The sequence below is a fragment of the Zingiber officinale genome, chromosome 5B, assembly GCF_018446385.1.
Source record: "Zingiber officinale cultivar Zhangliang chromosome 5B, Zo_v1.1, whole genome shotgun sequence".
Classification (NCBI taxonomy): Eukaryota; Viridiplantae; Streptophyta; class Magnoliopsida; order Zingiberales; family Zingiberaceae; genus Zingiber; species Zingiber officinale.
The window spans coordinates 97,054,540-97,079,182 of NC_055995.1; the positions used below are offsets into that span (position 1 = coordinate 97,054,540).

Consider the following 24,643-nt stretch of genomic DNA (forward strand, 5'->3'; position numbering starts at 1 on the left):
AGGGAGGCTACAGCGCGTGGAGGTTGCCGGCAAAGGAGGTTGCGGCACATGGTGGTGGCAGGCCCCTGCGGCGGCGTTGAAAAGGGGGAGGAAGGCAATGTCGGGAGTAGCGACGTGCATGAGGGAGAACTGGCATGCGTCGTGGGGCGACGGAGGTAGGTCGGCGCCCTACGTCAGCCTCCGAAAGCCTGTCCAGCAGTGGAGGTGGTTGCTAGCGTGAGGTGAGGCGACGAAGGCGATGTCGACGTCAGGAGGAAGCATCACATGTTTGGCAACATTCATCGGAGGTGTGTGAGGTCCCTGCAACAGCAACGTCATCTTGCGAGAGAGCGAAGCCGAGAGAGAAAAGAGGAGGGGGACAGAGGTGGCGTCGGCTAGTGGGCTCAGGCGGAGGCGGCGTCCCCCAACGTGAAGCGGCGGTGGCGCCGCGAGTCTAGCATCATCCCGCCTCCCCCAAAAAAAAAGCACGAAGAAGAAGCCTCCCCCCTTTTGGCCCTGTGTCTCCTCTCCCCTCTTAAGACCTAAACAGTGTAATGATAAAATTACCCCTCCTCTCCATTCTAATTCTTCCTCTACCCTTAAGATATATCCACGTCACTATAGATACCTTACCTTGCGTCGGTAGGTAGATTTCTCCTATCTTTATATATAGTTAGTCTTTGATTCACCTACAATATGTGACCATTAAAAAATAAGTATTCTTACGTCTCTGGCTTCTGTTGACAAAAGATACGGTATTGATTTCTTCTATCTTCTGTGTAGTTAATCTTTGATTCACCTCTATAACAATATGTGGGCATTAAAAAAAAATATCCTTGTGTCTCCAGCTTCTGTCGACAAAAGATACAGTGTTAATTTTATAAATAGTCCAATCTATCTCTAACGTAGCTGAATATAGGATTTCACACGCTTCACACCCATAGCTTCTTAGGATTCAGATGTCTAAAGAAATTATAGATCCTAACCACTTCATCCGGCTCAAACTAACCCCTCATCTTATGCATAGCATTCGTCGGCATCCCCGTAACTGATACGATGAGATCTCGGATCTATAATAGCTACTTGATTAACATAGAATCCGCGTACACTTGATTTTAATCTTTTCTAACTATCGATTTGAAATTTATTTATTGGTTATCTTAGCTACGTATTGAACAAATTATATAATTTTAAAATTATTACATATATAATAATATACTAAAAAATTTGTTATTTATTGATAAAAATTATTGGAACTTGATAAAACTATTCGAAGTTAAATAATTAATTTGATATTATTATAATAATTTTATTTTAAAATTAATATGATATGTAACATTTTTATTTAAAAGTGCTATGTGGTAAAAAAATTATAAATAATTTTAATTAAATTGTTTTATATTGTATTTTTTAAAATAAAATTACTATGGATTAAAATTAATATAATAATATTTAAATAAAGATATATTTAGAAGAAAAATGAGATAATATACTATTTTAATTTTTTTTGGCGAAATATATAATAATGCCTCTTTTTGAATTATTTTTTTCCCCAAAATTAAAATTTAATTAATTTTACCTCTTCAATAATTTTCGTTTTGGGTCGGTGCCACTTGCAAGTGTTTGCTAGCATCTGTCGCTCTCCGAGAGCTGAGATCGTCGTCGTCGAGATCTGAGCGATCTGGAGAAGGGAGGTTTGGGAGGAATAGCACTCGCATAACGTGGATCGAAGATGAGCGTCATCGACATCCTCACGCGCGTCGACGCTATCTGCAAGAAGTACGAAAAGTACGACGTCGAGAGGCTCAACGGGGACAACGTCGCCGGTGATGACGCCTTTGCTCGCCTCTACGCCTCAGTCGACTTAGACGTAGAGTCCGCCCTCCAGGTCTGCTTTCCCTTTCTTTCTCTCTTTGATCGGGGTTCGATTGGTTGATTGATTCTCTGTCGTCGATCGGAGCGTAGAAAGCGGAGACGGCGTCCCAGGAGAAAAATCGGGCAGCGGTAGTGGCTCTGAATGCGGAGATTCGGCGGACCAAGGCTCGTTTGTTGGAGGAGGTCCCGAAGCTGCAGAGGTTGGCCCTCAAGAAGGTTTGGTCCTTTTGTTGTTAATGTTAGTATGTTGTGATAATCAAATTGAAGAATAGAAGAAAAATACTTTTTCTTTTTTCTTTTTTACATTCGCTCGAGAAGGGAACAAACAGTTTTGCTATCTTTTTCCCCGATTGATTGTATTTTGCTTCTTTCTGAAATGATAATGTTTCTGTCACATTTCAATTCGTGGCATTGCGATAATCAAATTGAAGTAAAGCACCTTTCTTTCCCATTCCTTCGAGAAGAGAAGGAATTTGTTTTGCTATTGATTAAATTTTACTCCTTTCGAAGACAATGTTATTAGTATAACATCGCATTTTGTGAAATATTTTTGTACCAGGTAAAAGGCCTCTCCAAAGAAGAACTTTCCACACGTAATGATTTGGTACTTGCACTGCCAGACAGAATTCAGTCTATTCCAGATGGCAGTACAAATGGAGCAAAAGCAACTGGTAGCTGGACAGCATCAGCTTCTCGCACAGAAATTAGATTTGATTCTACATCAGGTTATTGACTCTTTACTCATTTTGGTTGCACTGCTATTAGTTGTTTGTTGGCAATTCTTGTAGTTATCTTTGGGGCCTTATTCCTAGTTTGGTAAAGATCTTGGTTATTTCTAGTTTTCTCCCTAGGCGGATGCAGCATAGAAATCCAAACAACAGAAGGTAGTCTAGTTTAGGTTTTTTGGTTAAAAGTTCAAACCAGTATGCCATGGTCTATATACCACATTATTTTCAGTCATATTTTTTCTTATTGAATGTTTTTTTCTTGTATGATTCCTATTCACATAGCAAGATTTCTTCTAAAAGAATTTGATTTATTCCAGATGGAAGATTTGAGAGTGAGTATTTTCAGCAGACTGAAGAATCAAACCAATTTAGGCAAGAGTATGAGATGCGCAAAATGAAACAGGTACTTTCTAGTTCTTGTTTTTTCCCATAAGTTTCACCAATATCAGATATTGTCCCTTGTGTATAAGTTGCGCAAGAGTATGAAATGCACAAAATGCAGGTGGAGTTCATGGATAGGGACTATTGTTTCTTTCTATTTAAGTTGCCAATTATTCCATTATATTCTGTTTGGCTTGCAATTATCTTGTTCATGGCCTGAGTGTTTGTAACTCCAAGCAATTCTTATATGGACAAAGAATATCAATGTTAACATCATAATGGTCGTATGTGGAATATTTTTGCAGGATCAAGGCTTAGACATTATATCTGAAGGTCTGGATACACTGCAAAATATGGCTCATGATATGAATGAGGTTGGATATTGTTTTGCACTGGGAACTGTGGAAATGTAAATATGATAGAATAAAAGGTAATTTTCTTGCATCACGCAGGAACTTGACAGGCAAGTCCCTTTAATGGATGAAATTGACAGTAAGGTTGGATACGCTATTTCCTATATATTTTGTTCTATTATAAGAAGTGAAGAATAGAATTATATGAATTTACAATTAAAATGTGCGCAACAGGTGGACAAGGCTACTTCAGACCTGAAAAACACTAATGTTAGACTCAAGGAAACTGTTAATCAGGTATATTTTTAACTTTATATAAGATGTAGCATTGTTGATATTGGAGGAACATGTCACCATTCAGCTCTAATAAGTTATCTCGATATCTTTCTCAGCTACGATCCAGTCGCAACTTTTGCATTGACATCATTTTGTTATACATTATTCTTGGTATTGCAGCTTACCTGTACAAGTAAGTTTCACTCCCTGAATTAACTTTCACAATAACAAAATTTTCACATTGAAATTTCTTGATTGAAGAATGTTTTTTTTTTATGCTTAATTGTATAATTTGTCTTGGGAGTAGAAAGTAGTGAACCACAAAGTGTTGCAAATCACCTGCACTTGAAACTACTAAACAATCCTAGAAGTTAGTCGCACGATTATCTGTTGCTTATTGATTTTCTTTTAAACTTTTCCAGTGTGTTGAAGAAATGAAAGTGGCGCACCATCCATTTTCCAGTTTATATTGATGCAATATATCGTAAGTGCGCACGCTGTCTCTGCTTTATTCAGTTTTTATCGGTCTCATTGTACATGCAATATGGATAGAAACCTTGGTCGTTTATGTTCATATAAGATATCCTAGTCTGTACAGGCACTGCTTTATTGTGTTTCTTGTGATCTTATTGTACATGTGATATGAACAATGCGGTATGTGCTATGTTACTACACGGCCTGGAATCTTGTGTTCTACTGCATTTGTCAAAACAGAATTACCGATGTAAGTGTTTCTGAGTGAAAGGGGTGTTTGCTAGCATCATGCAAAGAACGATCTTACCAAAAGTTTTCGCCATAATTCTTATTGATCATGTATAAGATAGTCATTTGTCCTGATGACAATTGGTATACCTATAAAATAAAAGTAAAGATGCCATCACTTATTCAAGGATCATTGTAAAAGAGCCATACTGGTTGGACCTATCCACATCTATATGACGTTTTAGTTAGTAAGCTGTCAAGGTTTCCGAGGTTTCGGGTATTGTATCAGGAAGCTGTGCTTTTTTGTTTTTCTTTTTCAGTTTGGAGGTTCGGGCAACCCGTATCCCCAGGGATTCTTAATCGCCCAGTTCCATTGATCGCGGCACATCTCTTCGATGCCATACTTTGCCCTGCAAAAACCATAGTCTTATTAGAAGTAAAGAAAAAGGGAATTCATCGATGAGACAAAAAGAAGAGACTCTAATCTTGTGCATACTTCCACTTGAGTTCCTTCTCTGCTTTGGCAGTGCCGGCATAAAGTGTTTCAGCATCGCCGGGCCGTCTCGCGGTCAGGATCAGAGGAATTTTCTGAAATAATATTGTGTCAGAGACTAACAAGAAACCCAAATGAACAACTATTGTATTCGCAAGAAGTTTGTGAATTTCTCTCTCATCAAAATTCGCAGTATTGAATTTCGCTCTGTCAGCGATCGCAATGCAAACGAGTTGTCAAAAAACTGATCGACGTGTGAGATATTGTAGGACCTTGCCAGATGCCTTCTCGAAAGCCGTCACCATTTCGAACACTGATGTCCCCTTTCCAGTTCCTAAATTATAAGCTTCACAACCTGCAATTAGAACAACTTTGTCAGACCCAACAAAGCCAGATCTTTCCTGTATCAGATCTTCACAAGGAATGTCCCAATCTAAAATCGAACAACTACACACTAATAAAAATTTTGAACACACAGTCACATCCAATACATCGATGTGTGACGAGTAGTTCAGCACACTTGCTAACCAATTCTATCGTTAAGGACTGTTCCAGCCACGAGGTCATTATAAAATGACTAAGAAACTACATGTAAGAAAAATGCTACACTCAGACATTATAATGACTTTGTAACAGATTGTATTTATCAGAAGAATTCCTATTTCAGTAGTTATTCAAATCGATTCTTGAACTAGAATAACCATGCTTTACCAATTGACAATGTTAATCTGATAGCTCGAATCTGAATGTGAAAGTAAAAGTCAGTGCCAATTTGCAAACTATTCTTTCTAATATTGCTGGAACCTTTTTCTTTTCTCAATGAATAACAAAAAGAGAGCTCAAGTTCATGGATTGCATGTTGCATACATACAGATAAACAACAGCCTAGCTATCCATGAAGGTAAATCGATAATCAGTGATTAAGGATTCGATGAAACCAAATTGGCCAACAAATACGAGAAATCAAGCTATGGATTCCAATTGCAGAGCATTCTCACCGGTGGTAGGATCGTCAAAGAACTTTTTTAAGGCAGCAATATGGCCATCTGCTAGATCAACCACATGAATGTAATCCCTCACCTACAGTCGTGAAGGTAAACTTTTAGCCCTTTATACACCACGACATGCAAGCTGTGTAATTAAGGTGCTTAGCCTCTGATATGAGAGGCAAAGGAATAAGTTGTAAAAAATAATAGAAAGTAAAAGGTTAAACAATTGCGAAAAAATTGAAACAGCATGCGGGACAAACACATAGAAGCGTTAAAGAACTAAAAGATCTAAGCGTCGCTATCAGTTGACGATCATTACTCAAAGATCTAAATTGTTAGCAGAATTTAATAAATCCTATCGTAACCTGCACTATAAGTCACTAATCTGTTTTCATACTTTAATCTCATAGTGAAAGCACTTTCCCAAGAAAGCTTATAACCTAGTATATAAATGTCAAACACAATTAACATAACAGTTAGTGCTAAGTCAGCAGTGGTTTTACTTCTATCGGGGATGATTATGCTTACCTCAGACGCCCCTCACTACCCATCTCCAGGTTATGTGAAGGGAGATAAATCATGAGGTCAGCTTATGCCAACCGCCAAGTTGGCTAGGGGATGAGAGGGATTTTTTTCTCCAAGGGCATGTGCCCGTCGGGAATTGATTCCTTGCCCCATTGTAGCAAGTCTGTCACCCTCTAGCCAACTATGCATCCCGTGGGGACAAGTGGTTTTACTTCTATCAAGCTGATGACAAGAGGATCAAATGATAAATGTAGTTGCAAATACTTAAACAATATTAACCATATAGCAAGACTAATATATTATTTGAGATACAATACCCCTGTTCCATCTTTGGTTGAATAGTCCGTTCCAAATATTGTTAGTGAAGGTCTCCTACCAACAGCAACTTGCTGGATAAATGGCATGAGATTATTGGGAATTCCACGAGGATCTTCGCCAATATGTCCACTCGGGTGAGCTCCAACAGGATTGAAGTATCTTAGAAGCATTATCTTCCAATCATTGTCTGCATGATGGACATCACGACATATTTCTTCAATCATAAGCTGCAAGTTTATATAAAGACTATCAAATTAAACTGAATGAATGTAGTGAAACTGAGAAATCAGGACCAAGAAGAAAGAAGAAACCTTAGTTCGACCATAGGGGTTCATTGCATGCAAAGGGGATTCTTCAGTACATGGCAAATGCTTTGGCCATCCATATACAGTAGCTGATGATGAAAATACCAGCTGAAAAGTTTCAAAAAGCAATCACCCAAATGTGTTAAATGACGAAACAAATATACAAGATCACAAAACCACGAGGCAAGAGAAGATTTCATCAAGTGAGAAGATGAATACATATTTTTCAAAAAAGAAAAGAACCTAGTCTGTTGTATTTCTATGTGATAATGTAGCACAAGGTCTAAGTACACCAAGTTTTCAAGATCAATGGTCGTTGTGGCACTGAACGATTCTGCAGCAGTAAATAATCAGTAACCTAACTAATTCTGGGCTTTTCAAAAGAAGACATCTTTGAGTTAATATAGTTTTCCCACATTTCACATTCCACAAGCAATTACTGAAAAACACATTCTAAAATGCAGATAGTTTTGTTGGAGAAAGAGAATTACTGTGGATCATATGCAAATATTAATTTAGAATATAATAAATCAATTTCAACTTTGTATATTTGTTGTTAGTATTGTGTTGCTTTGTCCACAGTTTACAAAAGTTGTACAACTAAAAGACACTTGAAGTTCTAAAAGGTATGTACTCTAGTTACTCACTGGATAAAGCATATAATTATGTGAATGCATATATGAGTGAATATTTAGTTTATATATAATAAATACTCTGTATTAATCATAATCACAATAATGCATAGGTTGTGTATAACATGTATAAATGTACATTTACTCAATATTAAATCAACAACCTAAGCAACCCATGCAACGAAGTTGCATTACTTACTGTATTAAACTAATCAACCTAATCAATTTAGAATTCATACAAAAAAATTTATGAACCTAAGCGAATCACATAACATAAATAATCACAAATAGCAATGTATGTTTTTAAATATCAACCTATGCATACAATTTTATAAAATGGTTTGATTAATTTAGTAATGATTTGGGCTTGACTTGGACCTCAACCAGCCAATGATTTGGTTTATGTTGTATAATCCTAAGCAGCCCTTATAGTAGGTTGAGGCCTTTTGTGTCACCTAACTGCCTGATGAGCCAAAATGCGTACTCATTGCAATCCCTTGCATAAATTAATGTGGTTGCATGATGCACGAGTATCCTTAAAATGGTCTTTTCTTCAGCTATATGGAGTAAAATAAGAAAAGAGAAGAAAGACAATGTAACAACTGGAATATCCATATCAAAAACAAGGCTATAATCGCAAATGTCGACAAGAAATAAAAGAGAAATTTGATTGGTTTGTGAAGATCTCTAGAAGATACAAATTTGCCACAGATATATAATAAACATATCATCCTTTAAATCTGCAGTCTCTTATTAAAATCACATAGCAAAATTTAGTTACTTTGAGATACCAATGTGAAGTATTTGACCTATCAGTTATATATCTGAAACTGGAAAGGAATCCCATAATTGGACAGATAAATATGAACATACAGCCACCATCACCAAGGAGACAAGATTCAACATTACATAACACTGAAACTTTTTCATGTCTCAATTATATGAATTTCTTAGTCTTCTAAGCAAAATCTAGTAAAGAAATCTCATTGAAAAGCTACCTTCTTGCAGCCATGTGCAGCCATTACTTCCAAAAGAGTAATTGTGCCAATGATATTATTTTTGTAATAAAGCAAAGGTTTCTGAACACTTTCTCCCACAGCCTTTAGACCAGCAAAATGTATGACAGCGTCAAACCTGCAGATAGACACTAGAGCATCATTTTATGAAGTTGGTGTCCCTAATAGGAAATTCAAAAATCAGTAAGATATCTACTGGCATGTTAGATTCCATGATTATGACTCAAGGCATGGAAGAATACAGAGGTATAAAATGTTAGATCAGACTATAAATATTCACAAGACATGCAAAAACATTTAATGGCCATATTGGTAACTGGCTTACATGTGGTAGGGGTCTCCACTAGAGCAACTCATTATCACCCTTTATATTCGTACTGCTTACAAATTTTACTCCACTGCATCTTGGCTCATGGGCATTTGGCAGGGTGGACAAGTGGAATTGTCCAAAACTGTTATAAGTCTATTTTCCAGAATCTTACACCTAATCCTTTTTCAAAAGCAAATCTGACTTCCGTTCAGAATCTCCATATCCTTATTCTAGCATTTTCTGTATCCAGTGGATTAAGGATCAAGATGTAGACATCTTCCACCTCAAGCATTGGTCCTTCAACTAATATTAGGGAATCACTTGCCAGCATCTCTTACTGCCCCTACAAACCCTTATCTATAAATTATTTGGGCTTTCAGTTTGGATTGCATTGCTCAACCAAGAAATATTTGGATTAATTGCTCTCTGGGGTCTCCAGACGATTTGGTCCCTAGTATAAAACATTCTTATCAATGATGAAGCTCACCCTAGTATTAACAGTGTTCGTACCATGTTTTTCTACCCACTCCAGATATACCTCATTCCAAGCTGGGCAACCTACCAAATTGTTAGAAATCAAGGGACTTTCCTTTGGTTCGCCTGTGATCAGAACTATAGTAGATCAAAATATCTTGCTTCATGATGAATTGTTTCTATTCCCACTAAGTATGGAGGACTAGGCATTCTGGATATCAGGAAATCAATTGGCCATTCTTGGAGACTTGAGTTATTATCTTGAGAAACGGCGTTCATATTGCTAGTATAATTTGTGAGCATTACTGGGAGGAGAATGAGGTTGAATCCAGCCATCATCTATTTTTTAACTGCTAAATGGACAAAGTAGGATGGCAAGTTTCTGGGGCATGTTTTCTGCATCCATGGAGAGGAATTGCCATCTATTGATGGCTGGATGCAGTGGCTAGACAGTGTTCATCCTTATGTATTTGAGGTCATGAATACCTTTATTCATGCCTGGTTTTTTTTCTATCAGGACATCGAGGTGTGCCAGCATCTTTGATGGGCAGGTTACAAAATCACATGGTCTATTTGATAAGTGGTTAGATTTATCGGATACCTGCAAGCTCATATGAAATGGGAGGCATATGCTAGATTACATCCAACCTCTGCAAAAACTGAGGGAGCTAGTAATCTAGACAGCAAGTTGAACTCCAGAACTATCTGCAGTACGGGCTGTGAGTTGATCAGCTGAAGTCTGGTGTCTTGTGGTGAAAAATGCATCGATTTTTTGTGACTTTGCTGATCTTAGTTCGCACATGCTATGCATCAGATTTCTGAATCTGTTTACAGATATGCACTCTATTTACAAGGTTACTAATATTATCTGTGAGTTTCGTTCTGATCATTCAAAATCTTTTTTCAACAAAAGAAAGACTTTTGAAATTTTATTTACTTGACAGCAAGTCAAACTGCTGACAATCACAAAAAGCACATTCCCATTTTTACCCAGAAATTTAAGTATTTAAACAGTAAGATTAATTATACCAAGTCCACCACAAAAATTCTAATATCTTCTAGAGTGTGCAACATAAATCAGAGGAAGAAAATAAAATTAAGAGCAAGAATTCAGAAACTCAAAGGAGGAGAAAAAAGATCACAAAATTCAAAGAAAAACAGAAACTAGTAAACAAGGAGAGAAAAAAAAACAAAAAAACAAAAAACAAAAAAAAAACTGAGAATGTAGTAAACAAAAAAAAAAAATCAGAAAACACAGATAAAAAAACTGAAGCACCAGAGAAGGGGGGCAGTCCGTGAAGACTGAAGATTGAAGAGTGAAAAACAACTCTGAGGAACTAATCTGAAATTTGCAGAGAGGGATTTTTGAAGTTATTAGTGAAGAGATGCTCACCTTTGTAAGAGCCTGTATGCCCTTTTAGCAACATTGCTCTTTAAAAATTGGCATATTATTATGTCACTCCGAGAACAAGTAAACAAACAGCTATATGAAGGAAAAACAGATGGAAAATGAACATGCATATTCATCAGAAGGGAAAAGAACTTACTTTGTTGTGTGAAAAACTTTTTCCAATGCTTCTTTATCTTGAATATCAATCTGCATATCATCATATTTTATCAATCAACAATATGCAAACAGATCAAAACAATTTGCAGTCACTCTGAAACTTGATCAAGCAACCGCAAAAATAGGAATTTAAATAAACATTAGTTGACTACAGCAAACATACAGGAACAAGTAGAATGAATCAACAATTAAATCGGAGATAGTACTAGTTTTTCCATGGATAATTCCATCAATGATTATAAGCTCAATTGACGTTTGGATTCACTATTTGTTTTTCCCAAATAGTCTAGTTCTACTTAAGTTAGTCAGGAAATTCAACATCGAATTAACCAATTTGATTTGTTTATCAAAAAAGAGGCATGAGCAAGTTAAAAATGATGCTCCACTGCCTAATTTGCAAAGGGGCCAATAACCCTAGCTATACAATTTCTTAGTTGTGAATCTGCAATGCAAAAAATCCAAAATTTTAGACGAGAAACCCTTTCATATTAGAAAAGGCTAAAAGTAAATGCGAATCCCCTCACCAAAGTTCAATTTTCCGAAGACTTTTAGTAGCAAAAAAAGCGAAAACCCAATCCCCACCTCCAAAACTCACCTAAAAATCGAGTCTTTTCACCACATAATTGTCACTTCCTTTCTCAAAGCTCTAATCACATAGAAAAAAAAATAACAAAAAAGGAAAAAATCGAATATCCAATCAACCAACAATAAAGCAAGAGCTAATCACGCTTACGCGGTGAAACGCAAGGTTCTTGCCGAAACCTCCGGCAAGTTCCGCGACTCGCTGGACGGCAACCTCGGAGGAGTTGTCGAGGTTATCCACGACGACGACGTAGAACCCTTCGCGGAGGAGTTGCAGCACGGTGTGGCTCCCGATGTAGCCGGCACCTCCGGTGACCAACACGCGCCTCGCCATGGCCGAGCAAGGTCTCAAAGGGGAGGAAGAAACGTTGTGGGAGAGAGACCCGAGGTGGGGAGGAGAGCGGAGTCGACACGCTGGGTTTTATCGAAGAATTTGGCCGCCAACACGAGTAATTTATTATTCAGGGAAAAAAACAAAATAACCTGCCAGACGGAGGTGGACCCTTTACTCCTAGTCAATGAAAATCAGGGTAAACACACGAGTAGAAATGGACGGTCACGCGAAGCTATAGTTCTCAGGAAATGTGCCCGTTAATTAGGTTGACTCGTAATGCTTCTGTTAAGAGATTTAATGTTCCTGGTGAAACTTAAGATGAGACCCATTCTCATTACACCGTTTTTCTATTGGATACTGACAATGACGGCGAGCAAATCGCCTGTGGCAATTGGTGGCCATGGTAGGAAGCGTGAAGACTGGTAAGTTGACTTCATGGCAGGTGGGCCACCCCTGTGTTGACGAGCGGTAAGGAATGATATGATATGGATCAAATTTGTTTTTTTTTAATATAAAAAACTAAATATGATATTATATTTATTTTAAAAATAAGCGTGTTGGATTTGAAGATGCTCAAGCAAACGATGAGGACATGACTCAATCCTTATCCTTTTTTTTTAAAAAAAAAATCTTTTATTCATTTGATTATTTTTTTAAAACACTTTAATACAAAATAGTGTCGTGCAATTAAATGATCTGGATAAAAATGATATCTCTTGCAAAAAAAATTAACATTTAATTCCATTGAAGTCACATCACCTTTAAAACTCCTCTTTCCCTCCCTTAATGTTTCAGTCAATCCTCCCTAAGAAGCATCGTTTCACATCGCTGTCTCAGTGCTTGAGTTGAACCAATGCTTGCTTAAGTTCTCATAAATAAGACTCTCTGTTTCTTAAGCTCAAAAAAAAAATTGTATTTGGACTTAAGTACTGAGAAATTATTTAATATTTTATAAATCTTGATTTAAAGGTGTAAATTAAAATTTAAAATTAAATTTATATATTTTTTTTCTTCCTTTCTCTTATCTTTTTAACAATTGAATTGGCATAATTCTACTATCGCTGTAACTAAGCCCATTAATGGCCCATTGGCATGGCAACAAGAATTAGGGTTTTTTCTTTTTTTTTTTGTTTGTGTATAAAGCGCAGCGGCGGCAGGCGGCGGCGAGCTCGTATTTTTCGTTAGGGTTTTTGTAAGATCAACCCTCTCGCCTCTGCAAAAAATGGTAAGCCTTTTGATCTCTTCTACCTTCTTACAGTTCCTGGTTCCTCGATCCTTTCGGATTCTTCATGCATCTGCCTATCGTTTGTTTGTTATTTTGTCTGTCTCCGAGGTGCTTGTGAATTTAGTTTGTGTATGTAAGATTGGCAATCTCATTTGAAGTTTGTTTCTTGAGGGGTTTAAGACTTTTGATTTGTTATCATGAGATAACTGCGTTGGGTAAAATTTGATTTTGGAGTAGGATGGAGGTGATTGATTGAAAATGTAGTTTTGATGGTATTTGTTTGATAGTATTTGAGAAGTTTTCTTTGCTGCGGATCTCTTGATCTGTCTGCCTCGGCAGTGGTGGTGTTAAAATGCTCATGACAGTAGCAGTTCAAATTATATTGGTTGTTTTAACATGGATTAGAGAAAGCTGGTGTGGAGAAATGTATACAGTAAGAGAAAAGTTTTTTTATTGTTTATTCCGATTAAAATAAAATGAAAACTTGATCCAAATTTCACAAACCTCTGGTGAATGAAGATTCAGCAAAAAACTGAAATTGTCGCTAAGGTGGAAGATAGATACCTCCAATTGCTAGATGATCTCTAACATAAATTAAGCCTGAATAATGTGATATTAGATCGAATGCAATAAAATGAGTGGTGTTTTACCACATTTTTTGTTAGCTATCATCCATCCTTATGTGTTTTTCTACCTTACTCCTCCAGTGACTGTTTTCAACATTTCTAGTATGAATTTCTCCATTGTTTGAACGGGCTATATGTTGAGAGTTGGTTTAGCTCTTTCTCCTTGTAGTCATTTGGTAACTTCTTTTTTCAAATTGAATGTAGACTAAGCGAACGAAGAAGGCTGGAATTGTTGGCAAATATGGTACATTACACTTTGAATATCATCTTGTTTTTTTTCCTCTGCTAAAGCGACTGGTCATCTGTGCATGTCATCCTAATTCTCATTACGCTCTTTTTCAGGTACCAGATATGGTGCTAGTTTGCGTAAACAAATCAAGAAGATGGAGGTTTCACAGCATGCAAAGTATTTCTGTGAGTTCTGTGGAAAGGTACTATACATTGGTAAACATGTAGTCTGATACACAAATTAAATTGGAAATGATTGTATAGGTTATGATCTACTATTGTTTACACTTAATTATTTGTATACTTACTCTTATTTATATGCTTATTAAGAGCTTAGGTGGAAAGTCTCCAAAACAAACTACAATCAATATTTTTATTTAAAATATTTATTTATTATAATATTTAGTTTATTATTTTTTTTTCTTCTCAAAATATTATTAAAATAACTTTCCTCATTCCTTCTCTCCAAAAAAACAGTGGGAAAGAAAGTCTTACGTATTTCTTTCCCTGCAACATTACATGTTGGAATTGCTTGATCATTATTATTTTTTATAATAATTCATTGCTTTCCAGATTCTTTCAATCTCAGGAAACACGAGGTAAGTTATTGGACATTAGGTGGATCTCTTCTGTTATTTTGAGATGTTTGACACACTTTTTGGTTCCAAGATAGCTTGTTATTGCCCATTTGTTTCGTGTAATATATTGGGTACCTCATGTTTCTGTGATGGATAATTAAGGCAAAACTTCATTTCTCCCTCTGGAGTTTACCCTACTTCTCAAAATGCTATCCACAATTTTAAAATAGTCAAATACCCTTCAATATTTACCCTACTTCTGTGATGTGGATGGCAGAAACATGCCCCAACCACTACTAACAGTATTGATGATTAGAGGGTGAAGTACAGAGTTTGAAAAAAAAAAAAATCACTTATTGACAAAGTGAGTTAGAGACAACTCGATTAGCTTTTTGCATAATGTGGCTGGAGGCTCTATATATTGCGCATTTCATTGTATTGCATATCGGGCATTTCATTTTCTCTCTTCTATGCTTGATGCGCCGCCGCCTCGCACAGTTTGCTGTGAAAAGAAAAGCGGTTGGAATTTGGGGTTGCAAAGATTGTGGGAAGGTCAAGGCTGGTGGCGCTTATACTTTGAAGTAAGTATTAGCGAGGCTTTCCATGTTAAGCTTGTCGACTCATCCTCTTTTGCCTTTATGTAATTTTGAACTCCTGGTTATGTTTACAGCACGGCCAGTGCTGTGACTGTGAGGAGCACCATCCGCCGACTGAGGGAGCAAACTGAATCGTAATGCACGACATGTAGCTTCGACTTGTAAAAGCTATTGAGGCAGGTTTGCCTGTTGCTTAGCTATGAAATTTGAGTGTTAGATTTGAGAATGGATGCTTGAAATCTAAGGGTTTGTTTTTGTTTGATTATTGTAGGCTTATCTTTTATGGGAAAATTTAAATCTTTTCTGTTTATTGTCGCTTTTATCTGAACATATGAGAGTTTGTTATCCGTTGAGTCATTATATTTGCATGATCTAGAACAGGCAAATGAGCCCTCAGTTTAGTTTGAGCGTGGTTAGAGTTGCCTGAGCTTGGAATGAAAAACATCCTTCAAATTGAAGGAAATTTATATAATTGTACATGTGTGTGCCTGCCAAAGAATCAAAAATTAAATTGATTCATAAAAAAAGACTAGAAGAAGATGAGTTTTTGTTATTAGATTCAAAAAATAAATAAATATTTATCATTGAATATGTTTTTTTCTTTGAAAAATATAAAGCATTTGGAATTTAATTGATCTCTTTTAGGTGAAAATTTTAAAATATAAATATTTAACAAATGGATCAGATGGCAAATACATTTTATTGATATATATAGTATATATTTATGACCCAGTTGTTCAGGATTCATTTTAATAATTTTGGAGGTGGGCAGTACTTCTCTTATGCTATTATTTACTCTGGAGTGTTGATGAGGAAAGGAAAGGAATCAATGAGGAAAAGAATCATGATAGAAAGTTATCTTTGGAAGAAGAGAAAAGAAAGGATTAAAAAATTTTTTCCTTTATACATTAGTAATTTTATAAATAAAAAAGGATGCATGTAGTATTTTTTTTAATACATAGTATAATTTTGTGAATTAAAAAGACTACATATGTTATTTTTTTTTTTCATATATGATATGATTTTATGAATATAAAAAGAATATATACGTCATTTATTTTCTACATATATAGAGCATTAGCCTGTCTGTCGGATGCATCTGGAAATGTGAATGTTATTTTGCTGGCAATTAACCTCTGCAGTCTTTGTTGTCGATGTTCAACCGAGTACTCTGCTCGGTCCATCAAATTCGATGTCGGCTCATGCCCCTTCCTGTAATAACTTACCGCTGTGTCAGGTCGGAGGGAATATATATTGCTTATTATTATCTTATATTATATTTTTTTTAATTGAGGTATCCCGTCATTATTAATTAAAAAAATTGTCTAATTAAATTTAGAGGTGTTAATTGGGCATAAGAAGCACCGTTTGTTAGTCTTTGTTTGATGATCTAAAATGTGCACATCTATTCGGAAAAAAAATTCCTCTCATTTTCTAGTCAATTTGACAATCAATTATAACGCTTAGGATGAACAATTATTCGATAATCTAAACCTATTAATAATTATGTCTATCTTCTAATTCTTAATTAAAAAAAGATTGTCTTATTATATATTAGAGAGATTAATTAGACATGAGAAGAACGGCCTTTTGTTTGATGATCTAAACTTATTAATAATTATGTCTATCTTCTTAATTATTAATTAAAAAGAAGAGCAATCGGGTCTCATTCTCCGACTAACTCAGTAAATTGCCATTGGTTTAAATACAACAGTTAGGGGTTATATTTTTAAAGACTAAACTGATTTAAATTTTTAATGCATATTATGATTCGTCTATTATATTATTGATCCTGTCTGAATTATGAGTTGATGAAAGCTAGGGACGTGGTGCTCTTTGCTGGCTTCGTGTAGATGTCGGGATGAGGTTGACCTCCGGCGAACTTGCAACAAAGTGGGACCGGTAAGGGGTTTCTGGCGACGACCCTTCGACGCTCAAGTCAGGCGAGAAGAAAACTGGAGCGAGATAATGAGAAATGTAGCTATAGTGTGGATGATTTCATACCTCCGTCAAAATCTGGGGGTCCTTATATAGGCCCCCGGGGAGGCGCATGCACGCTCCTCGACGCGTGAGCGCTTCCCCAAACATACCTCAAAATGGATGTGTCAGAAAAGGACGTCTGACTCCATACCGCAACCGTCCGAGCATATCTCTGACATGACAGTGGAAACTTCCACCGTACGATTTTCTGTCTGGTCCAACCGCTGACCATGCTGCTATCAGTGGCACATATCTCGAGAAGGATATCTCTAGTCGTCCCCTTTGTACTCTTCTGCACCTTCTGTCTTTTATCGGGCCAAGCGGGAGAGACGCTCGGCCATACTGGTCGGGCGAGCGGGACCGCTCCTCGGCCATACTGGTCGTCCGGGGGGGACGCAGGTGGGGCCGAGCGAGTGGGCCGCTCGGTCATATGCTCGGATGAATAGCGCCTATGTTGGCCTACGGCCCAGCTGAGCGGCTGCTCGGCCCAATCAACTGTCGTATGTGGATTCCTGAGTGTCAGAAACTCGAACCTTAGCCAAATTATCTCCTTACCGACCTGGCCTTCTGCCGCGGTCGATCGGCAAGGTGGCCTCCCCCTCGGCTCACCTTTTACGTCGATCGTCTCGACCGTGACCTCCACGTGTCATTAACCTCTGTCCGTACGGGACCCCCTCCTCTGCTACCGGATCACGTGCCTCTCCCTCAAGTCTAGTCGAAGGAGGCTGCAAGTCCGACTGACTGGACTATCGGCCTAGCGACATGACGGTCGTTCTGTATCTGATGAGAATGCCGCTCGGCATGGAACCCACTGGCACTTGGAGAGTTCGACTTGCCGGTGGTTGTCATGCCGACCCAACGTCGGCCAACGCTGATGTCCTCCGAATTTCCTCGGGATTCGTGCAAATCCCCGCCATTAAGGCCGAGCACGCGCCCTCGCCTGCGTAATGGGGGTCATTAAATGCACCCAATGGGGTGATGCCACGTGGCCAAGCGACCGTCATCGCATGCTCGAGCTGTCAGGCTCGATGTGACCCCTAGCGCTTTGAATTCAACGGGCGGATGCGCTCCTCGGATCCCGTGCCCTGGATCGAGCGGTCCTTGCAGCTCGAGCCCAACCTTTATAAGGTCGCTTCTTCTCCTTCCGCCGCTTCTGCTATATCGCGCCCGTGCACTTGAAGGTTCTTGCTTCGTTCTCCAGCGAACCCATTCTCGACATTCCGGCCATTCGCTCTCTTCTCCAACCATCCTTTTTTCTATAAGAACTCTTTGCTCATTCATTTTTTGTTTTCTCCGCACTTTTTCTTCGCATTCCGGTGGTGTCTGTGCATCGCAGGCGCTGTTCCGTTCATCTCCTCCGTTGCCTTTTCTGTTTTCCCTTTGCTTCGCATCCCGACGGCAATGGCTAGTTCTTCTGCCCCCTCTCCCGGTCTTTGGTATCAAACCATGGCGAGTAGGTTTGATTCGGGAACTGCCTTCAAACTACTCAATACCTATGAAATCCCTGATGGCCATAAACTGATTATGGTCGAGTCATCCGACCGGCCCTGATCCTGTCGGGAAGATGAGAAGACGGACCTGCCGGTGTGACGTGTCTGGAAGGTTGACCGCATCCCCATGACCCGGATGGTGCTCTGTCAGCTATGTTGACTGAGTCGTCAGATGTCCTCCGGTCAACAGTGCCTGTATCCAGTGACCGGGTTGCCCCGATCTCTAGTACCTCGGTGCTCGAGGCGAATCCCACAAATACATGAGCAGCCAAATACAAATAACAAAATAGTGCAATAAATACAGGAAAGGTACGATGACATACCCTGGCCCAGGGGGGCGCCCTCGAATGGATGGATGAACTAGTCGGGCTACTGATCGAGTCGTCATGGCCCTGCCGGACGGAGGGACATGAGTCGGCAGAGGAGCCAGATCTAGGAGCAGCGACGTGGAATCCGATGTGCCATGTATCCGCAAGGCGGTATGTAAGTCACAATATATCCTCGGCTCGCAGGCCGGGCTACGACACACACTGACGGCTCATAGGCTGGCTGGTAAAATGTCTCACCATCATAGCAGTTATACAAATAGCAGAACATCACGGCTCGATGGACGGAAAACACAACGGATGTCCAGAAACACCGCGGAGGGCCGGATCTGCGCCAAAAGCAGTGGAAACAACAAATGTACAGCTGTCAAAGCGGACTGTCAGGACGCCGGAGCTAGCTGTAGGGCCGTCGGAAGGGGCGGCGGTGGCAGCTGGTGGCGACACCCGCTGGAGATGGTAGCTATCCTCCTCAGTGGCGTCAGCGCCGGCGAGCAACGAGCGCAGCCGGCGGCGGAGGCGACGCAAGCAGCGTCCTCTATTGGACGTGCTCAAGGCGGAGAGAATAATGAGGGGAGGAGATGGTGTCGAGGACAAATAAAGAAGAAGGACGACCATCGACATCGGTGAGGAGCAGTGTGCGAAGGAGCTTCCTTCGTCGAGTATTCTGGGGGTGGACCAAGATCATCGAAACCCCCTTTCCCCCACTGTTCCTAGTGGCGACTCCCGACCAAGCACCCTCCTCCCAGTGGTGGCGCTAAGAGGAAGTATAAGAGAGGAGGAGGAAAGGAATGGCCAGCCTGATTTTTGCGCTGGCCTGTAGCGTGAGAGGAAGAAATCCCCTTCCTGACGGCGGGCTCAAGCCCGAAACCCTCAACCCCCCCCCCCCCCCTATTCTCAAAGGTGAACCGTGCCACCTTTAAAGTCAAAACCTATTGATGTAAAATGTCCAAAATGCCCTATTCTCTTTACTGCATCAAACCCCATGACCCGTCGACCGACACTGTTACCTTCTTCCGCGACCAGTTCGTAGGCGGCCTTAGGTTTTCGATCCACCCATTTATCTTAGAAGTTTGCAACTATTTTCATATTCCGCTCGGCCAGCTCGTTCCAAATTCCTTTAGGCTGCTGTGCGGCGTAGTTGTGCCATTCCGAGTGCATAATATTCCCCTTAAGCCCCAAATCTTCCATTATTTTTACTACTCCAAGCAGTCCGAGCTGGGCACCTTCTTGTTTCAAGCTCGGATCAGTCTAGTTTTCTTTGATAAAATGCCTACCTCCAATAAGCATTGGAAAGAGCATTTTTTCTTCCTGCGTTTTCCCGAGCCACCATCCTTCCGGACTAGATGGCAAACTTCGTTGCCGACTCCTCCTGACCTGAAAAGGTACCGGACTGAGCCCGCTTTTCTACATGCGACGAACTTGCTGGCCGGGCTGAAGCTAGACATACACAAGCTGCTGCCCGAAGGGATGATGTACCTATTCGGATTAAGCCCGATCCGAATGCGGCTTCCGAACGGCCTGAGTAAGGAATAACCTTCTCTCCTTTTCTTGGCGTCTAACTGATTTCTTTTCTTTTTCTTGCAGCCGAGACTATGATGAAATCGGTGGTGTTCGGCATGCTGAAGCGCAAGGCCACCGAGATAGAGGTGGCTGCCGCGCAGGAGGCGGAGAAATTGGGCCTCGCCTCGATCGACTCTCACGAAGGTGAGAGTGAAGAGGTACGGACGGGGGGCGAGGCGTCTGCCGCGCGGACGGTCACCACCGATGCGGCTGGGGAGAACGCTCCACCGAGTGCGCCACCGACCACTCGGCCCGAGGAAGCCGGCTCTGATGATGATGAAGTTCCGTTGGTTAGGCGTAAATGCCGCCGAACGGGCACCCCCACCCGCTCAGCAACCACTGCCATTCACGTGTCCGAACAGACGGACGATCCCCCAGCTCCTTCATCTGTGGAAGCGCTGTCGTCCGACCGGACCCTATCTTAAGGAGACTGGCCTTCCGACCCAATGGCGGCTCAGCCCCTTACCTCGCTTCCCCCAGCCCATCGTATAATCAAGCGGTCTCTTATTCGCTCTGAGCCGACCGGACAATCTTCTGCCCCATCCGCGTCAGCTCAGTCTACTCCGGGTCGGCACAGGACGATCAAGGCTTTGATCCACCTACCAACAGAATAAAACTTACAGAAGGCTGACTAGCCGTCGAGCCTCGAACACTTGATAACAATCCGGGGGCCTCTCGCGAAGGTCTGGGAAGACGCCCGAGCGCGAGTGGGCGTGATGTCACCCGGGCTGCTCGGCAACAGTTATCTGCAACAAACTACCGGGGTAACTCTTAGAAGCCTTTTCTTCTTATCCCTCGCTCGGTATTGATTATCCTTTACATTTTTAACCGAATCGCAACATTTTTAACCGATCTGTCACCGATTAGCTTTCCTCGAGGAGGAATTCAAGAAGCTCAAGGTCTCTGCCATCCAAGGCCCTTCTTACACCGAGCTGAAGGCCGATCTGGAGAAGGCCAACAAATTGCTAGAGGCCGAGCGGCACAAATCCTCGGGCTTGCAGACCATGGTGGATCAGCTTGAGACCCAAGTCAAAACATATGATAAGAAGATCACATTGGCCACCAACAGGAAGAATCAGGTCATCACCGACCTGGAGGCAAAGAATGCTGAAGCCCGGGCGCTGGAGGTGAAAGTCAACGAGTTGTCCAACCTGCTGACCACTGAGAAGGACAGACTCTCGACGGAGGTGGCCACTCTTCAGAGTGATCTGAAGGTCCTTCAGGACGCACTGGAGGCCTCCTGAGCTGCCTTTAAAGAATATCAGGATGTCGAGTCGAGTCGAGTTGCTATCATGCAGCAGAATTACATCCGCTCGGAGAAGTTTGTAGAGAAGGCCCGCGCTCGGCTCGTCCACGCGTTCAAGCTAGCTATCATCGCAACAGCTGACTATCTGAAGAAAAAGGGTGGCTACCTGAATTACTATTCCGGTCCGCGACCATGCCGACCTTCTGACCACGATTTCGGATGAGATTTTTAATTATTTAGAGTGAAATCTTGGATGTATGTTGACCGTCCGACCTATATAACCCTTTTGTAATCGTTGTTCGGCTAGATTTGTTGAATGAATCTTTCTATGCCCCTGTTGGCTTGTCTAATCATTGTGCGCATTTGGACCGCGCGGCTCGTGAGCCCGTGCCTCTCGATATTCACGTTACCGTTCAGCAGCCAACTATCATATCACCTCCGTAAGTTTCCTTGGGTTTTTGTGTTGCCAAGGCTGGATCCTCCTATTGCCGTTTGGCAATTTATAAGTTATGTTTTCAATCGCCGCTCCACGGATTTTGGACCGTGGGCTTGCAGTCGCCGGCCCAACTTTGGGACTTAACGTCGCCGCTCGACGATCTTTCGAGCGGGATATTTATGGTCGCCACTTCGATCCTAGAGTTTAACGTCGCCGCTCGATGGTCTTCAGGCTGGGAGGTTTATAGTCGCCGGTCCGACTCTAGAATTTAACTTCGCCGCTCGATGGTCTTCAGGCTAGGAGGTTTATAGTCGCCGGTCCGACTGTAGAATTTAACTTCGCCGCTCGATGGTCTTCAGGCCGGGGGGTTTATAGTCGCCGGTCCGACTCTAGAGTTTAACGTCGTCGCTCGACGGTTTTCAGGTCGGGGGGTTTATAGTCGCAGATAACCGTGGGCTTGCAATCGCCGGTCCAACTTTGGGACTTAACGTCGCCGCTCGACGATCTTCCGTGCGAGATATTTATGGTCGCCGCTTCGACCCTAGAGTTTAACGTCGCCGTTCGACGGTCTTCAGGCCGGGGGGTTTATAGTCACCGATGCGACTCTAGAGTTTAATGTCGCCGCTTGACGGTCTTCAGGCCGGGGTTTATAGTCGCCGGTCCGACTCTAGAGTTTAACGTCGCCGCTCGACGGTCTTCGTAGTCATCGTTCGGTGCACATGGCTCATACCCTTTGCCTTTTTTCTAATCTTTACTCCAGCAGCTAAAGGATACAGACGAACGGAACATACATGAAATGCATTACACTGACGTACCTTTCACCCAACTCAGTACGGCTGAAATGATTTGCGCTCCATGGTCGCTCTAGCCGCCGTCCGTCCCCATCTTTCAGGTAGTAGGCGCCCGATCGGAGCTTCCCGATGACTTTGAAAGGCCCTGCCCAGGGAGCCTCCAGCTTGCTTACATCGCCGACCGGTTTCACCTTTTTCCACACCAGGTCGTCGACCTGGAATGCTCTGGGAATTACTCGCATGTTGTAGTTCTGCTTCATCCTCTGTCGATACGTCATTAGCCGGATGACTGCTTTGGCTCGCGCCTCATCCACCAGATCTAATTCGAGTAATCTCCCTCGGCATTATCTCCATCGTAGTTCTGGACCCGATCGGACTCTACTCCCACCACGACCAGGACGACCGCCTCTCCTCCGTATACCAAGTGGAACGGAGTAACACCCGTTCCTTCCTTTGGGGTCGTTTGTATCGCCCAGAGTACGCCCGGCAGCTCGTCTACCCAACTTCCCCCGATGTGATCGAGCCGAACACGAAAAATTTGAAGGATTTCCCGGTTGGCCATTTCGGCTTGTCCGTTGCTCTGGGGATATGCCACGGAAGTGAAATGCTGCTCGATGTCATACCCCGCACACCACTCTCTGAGCTGCTGACCGACGAACTGTCGCCCGTTATCAGACACGAGCCTACGAGGGACGCCGAACTGACATATTATATGTTGTCAGATGAACTTCTTGACCATCTGCTCAGTTATCTTTGCCAGCGGCTCGACCTAGACCCACTTGGAGAAATAGTCGACCGCCACTAGTAGGAACATCCGCTGCCCGGTCGCCATGGGGAAAGGTTCCACGATGTCCATGCCCCACTGATCGAACGGGCAGGACACTGTAGATGTCTTCATTTCCTGCGCTGGCCGATGGGAGAAGTTGTGGTACTTTTGACAGGACAAACAAGCAGCGATGGTCCGCCCGGCATCCTTGTGTAGGGTAGGCCAAAAGTACCCGGCTAGCAGAATATTCCTCGCCAATGATCGACCGCCCAGGTGTCCTCCACAAGTCCCCTGGTGTACCTCATTCAGTATATATTCTGCGTCTTCCGAGCTGACGCACTTCAGCAACGGTCGAGAAAAAGCTTTTTTGTAGAGCTGATCCCCGATAATGGTGAACCGACCGGCTCTTCTTCTTAATAACTGGGCCTCACCCCGATCGGCTGGAGTGGTTCCCGATCGCAGGAATTCGACTATGGCCATTCTCCAGTCACCTGGGAATGTGAGGTCCTCCATCCTGTCGATATGGGCTACCAAGGATATTTGCTCGATCGGCTGCTGGATCACCACCGGTGTTATCGAGCTTGCAAGTTTAGCTAATTCGTCCGCCGCTTGATTCTCCGTTCGGGGTATCTTCTGTATGACTACCTCTCTGAATGTTGGTTTAAGCTTTTCGAAGGCCTCCGCAAAGAGCCTGAGCCTCACATTATTTATCTCGAAAGTGCCTGAGAGCTGCTGGGCGGCAAGCTGAGAATCGAGTAAAGGACTACTCGGTCGGCCCCCACGTGTCGGGCGGCCTGCAAGCCAGCTATGAGGGCTTCATACTCTGATTCATTATTTGTTGCTAAATAGCCCAACCGGACAAACAAATGCATCCACTCTTCCTGAGGAGAAAGTAACAGGACACCAATTCCGCTTCCGAGCCGAGTGGATGATCCGTCTACAAATACTTTCCATAA

General features: G+C 41.7%; 3 protein-coding genes across 3 annotated transcripts; 2 read left to right on the forward strand and 1 right to left on the reverse strand.

Moving 5' to 3' along the window:
• The first annotated feature begins 1,580 nt into the window (after positions 1-1,580).
• LOC121985111 (syntaxin-71-like) lies at positions 1,581-4,288 on the forward strand. Its single transcript, XM_042538390.1, has 9 exons — positions 1,581-1,867; positions 1,945-2,070; positions 2,414-2,579; positions 2,900-2,985; positions 3,269-3,337; positions 3,416-3,460; positions 3,551-3,613; positions 3,709-3,785; positions 4,015-4,288. The coding sequence occupies exons 1-9, from the start codon at positions 1,712-1,714 to the stop codon at positions 4,028-4,030; spliced, it is 804 nt and encodes a 267-aa protein (XP_042394324.1). The 5' UTR covers positions 1,581-1,711; the 3' UTR covers positions 4,031-4,288.
• Positions 4,289-4,369: 81 nt separating this feature from the next.
• LOC121985110 (UDP-glucose 4-epimerase GEPI48-like) lies at positions 4,370-11,925 on the reverse strand. Its single transcript, XM_042538389.1, has 9 exons — positions 11,657-11,925; positions 10,904-10,953; positions 8,555-8,690; positions 6,931-7,032; positions 6,619-6,846; positions 5,786-5,867; positions 5,060-5,142; positions 4,791-4,882; positions 4,370-4,704 (listed from the first exon to the last, which is right to left on the reverse strand). The coding sequence occupies exons 1-9, from the start codon at positions 11,837-11,839 to the stop codon at positions 4,611-4,613; spliced, it is 1,050 nt and encodes a 349-aa protein (XP_042394323.1). The 5' UTR covers positions 11,840-11,925; the 3' UTR covers positions 4,370-4,610.
• Positions 11,926-12,929: 1,004 nt separating this feature from the next.
• On the forward strand, positions 12,930-15,402 carry LOC121985113 (60S ribosomal protein L37a-1). Its single transcript, XM_042538391.1, has 5 exons — positions 12,930-13,064; positions 13,895-13,934; positions 14,033-14,121; positions 14,995-15,077; positions 15,167-15,402. Exons 1-5 carry the CDS (start codon positions 13,062-13,064, stop codon positions 15,228-15,230), a joined length of 279 nt encoding a protein of 92 aa, XP_042394325.1. The 5' UTR covers positions 12,930-13,061; the 3' UTR covers positions 15,231-15,402.
• The last annotated feature ends 9,241 nt before the right edge of the window (positions 15,403-24,643 follow it).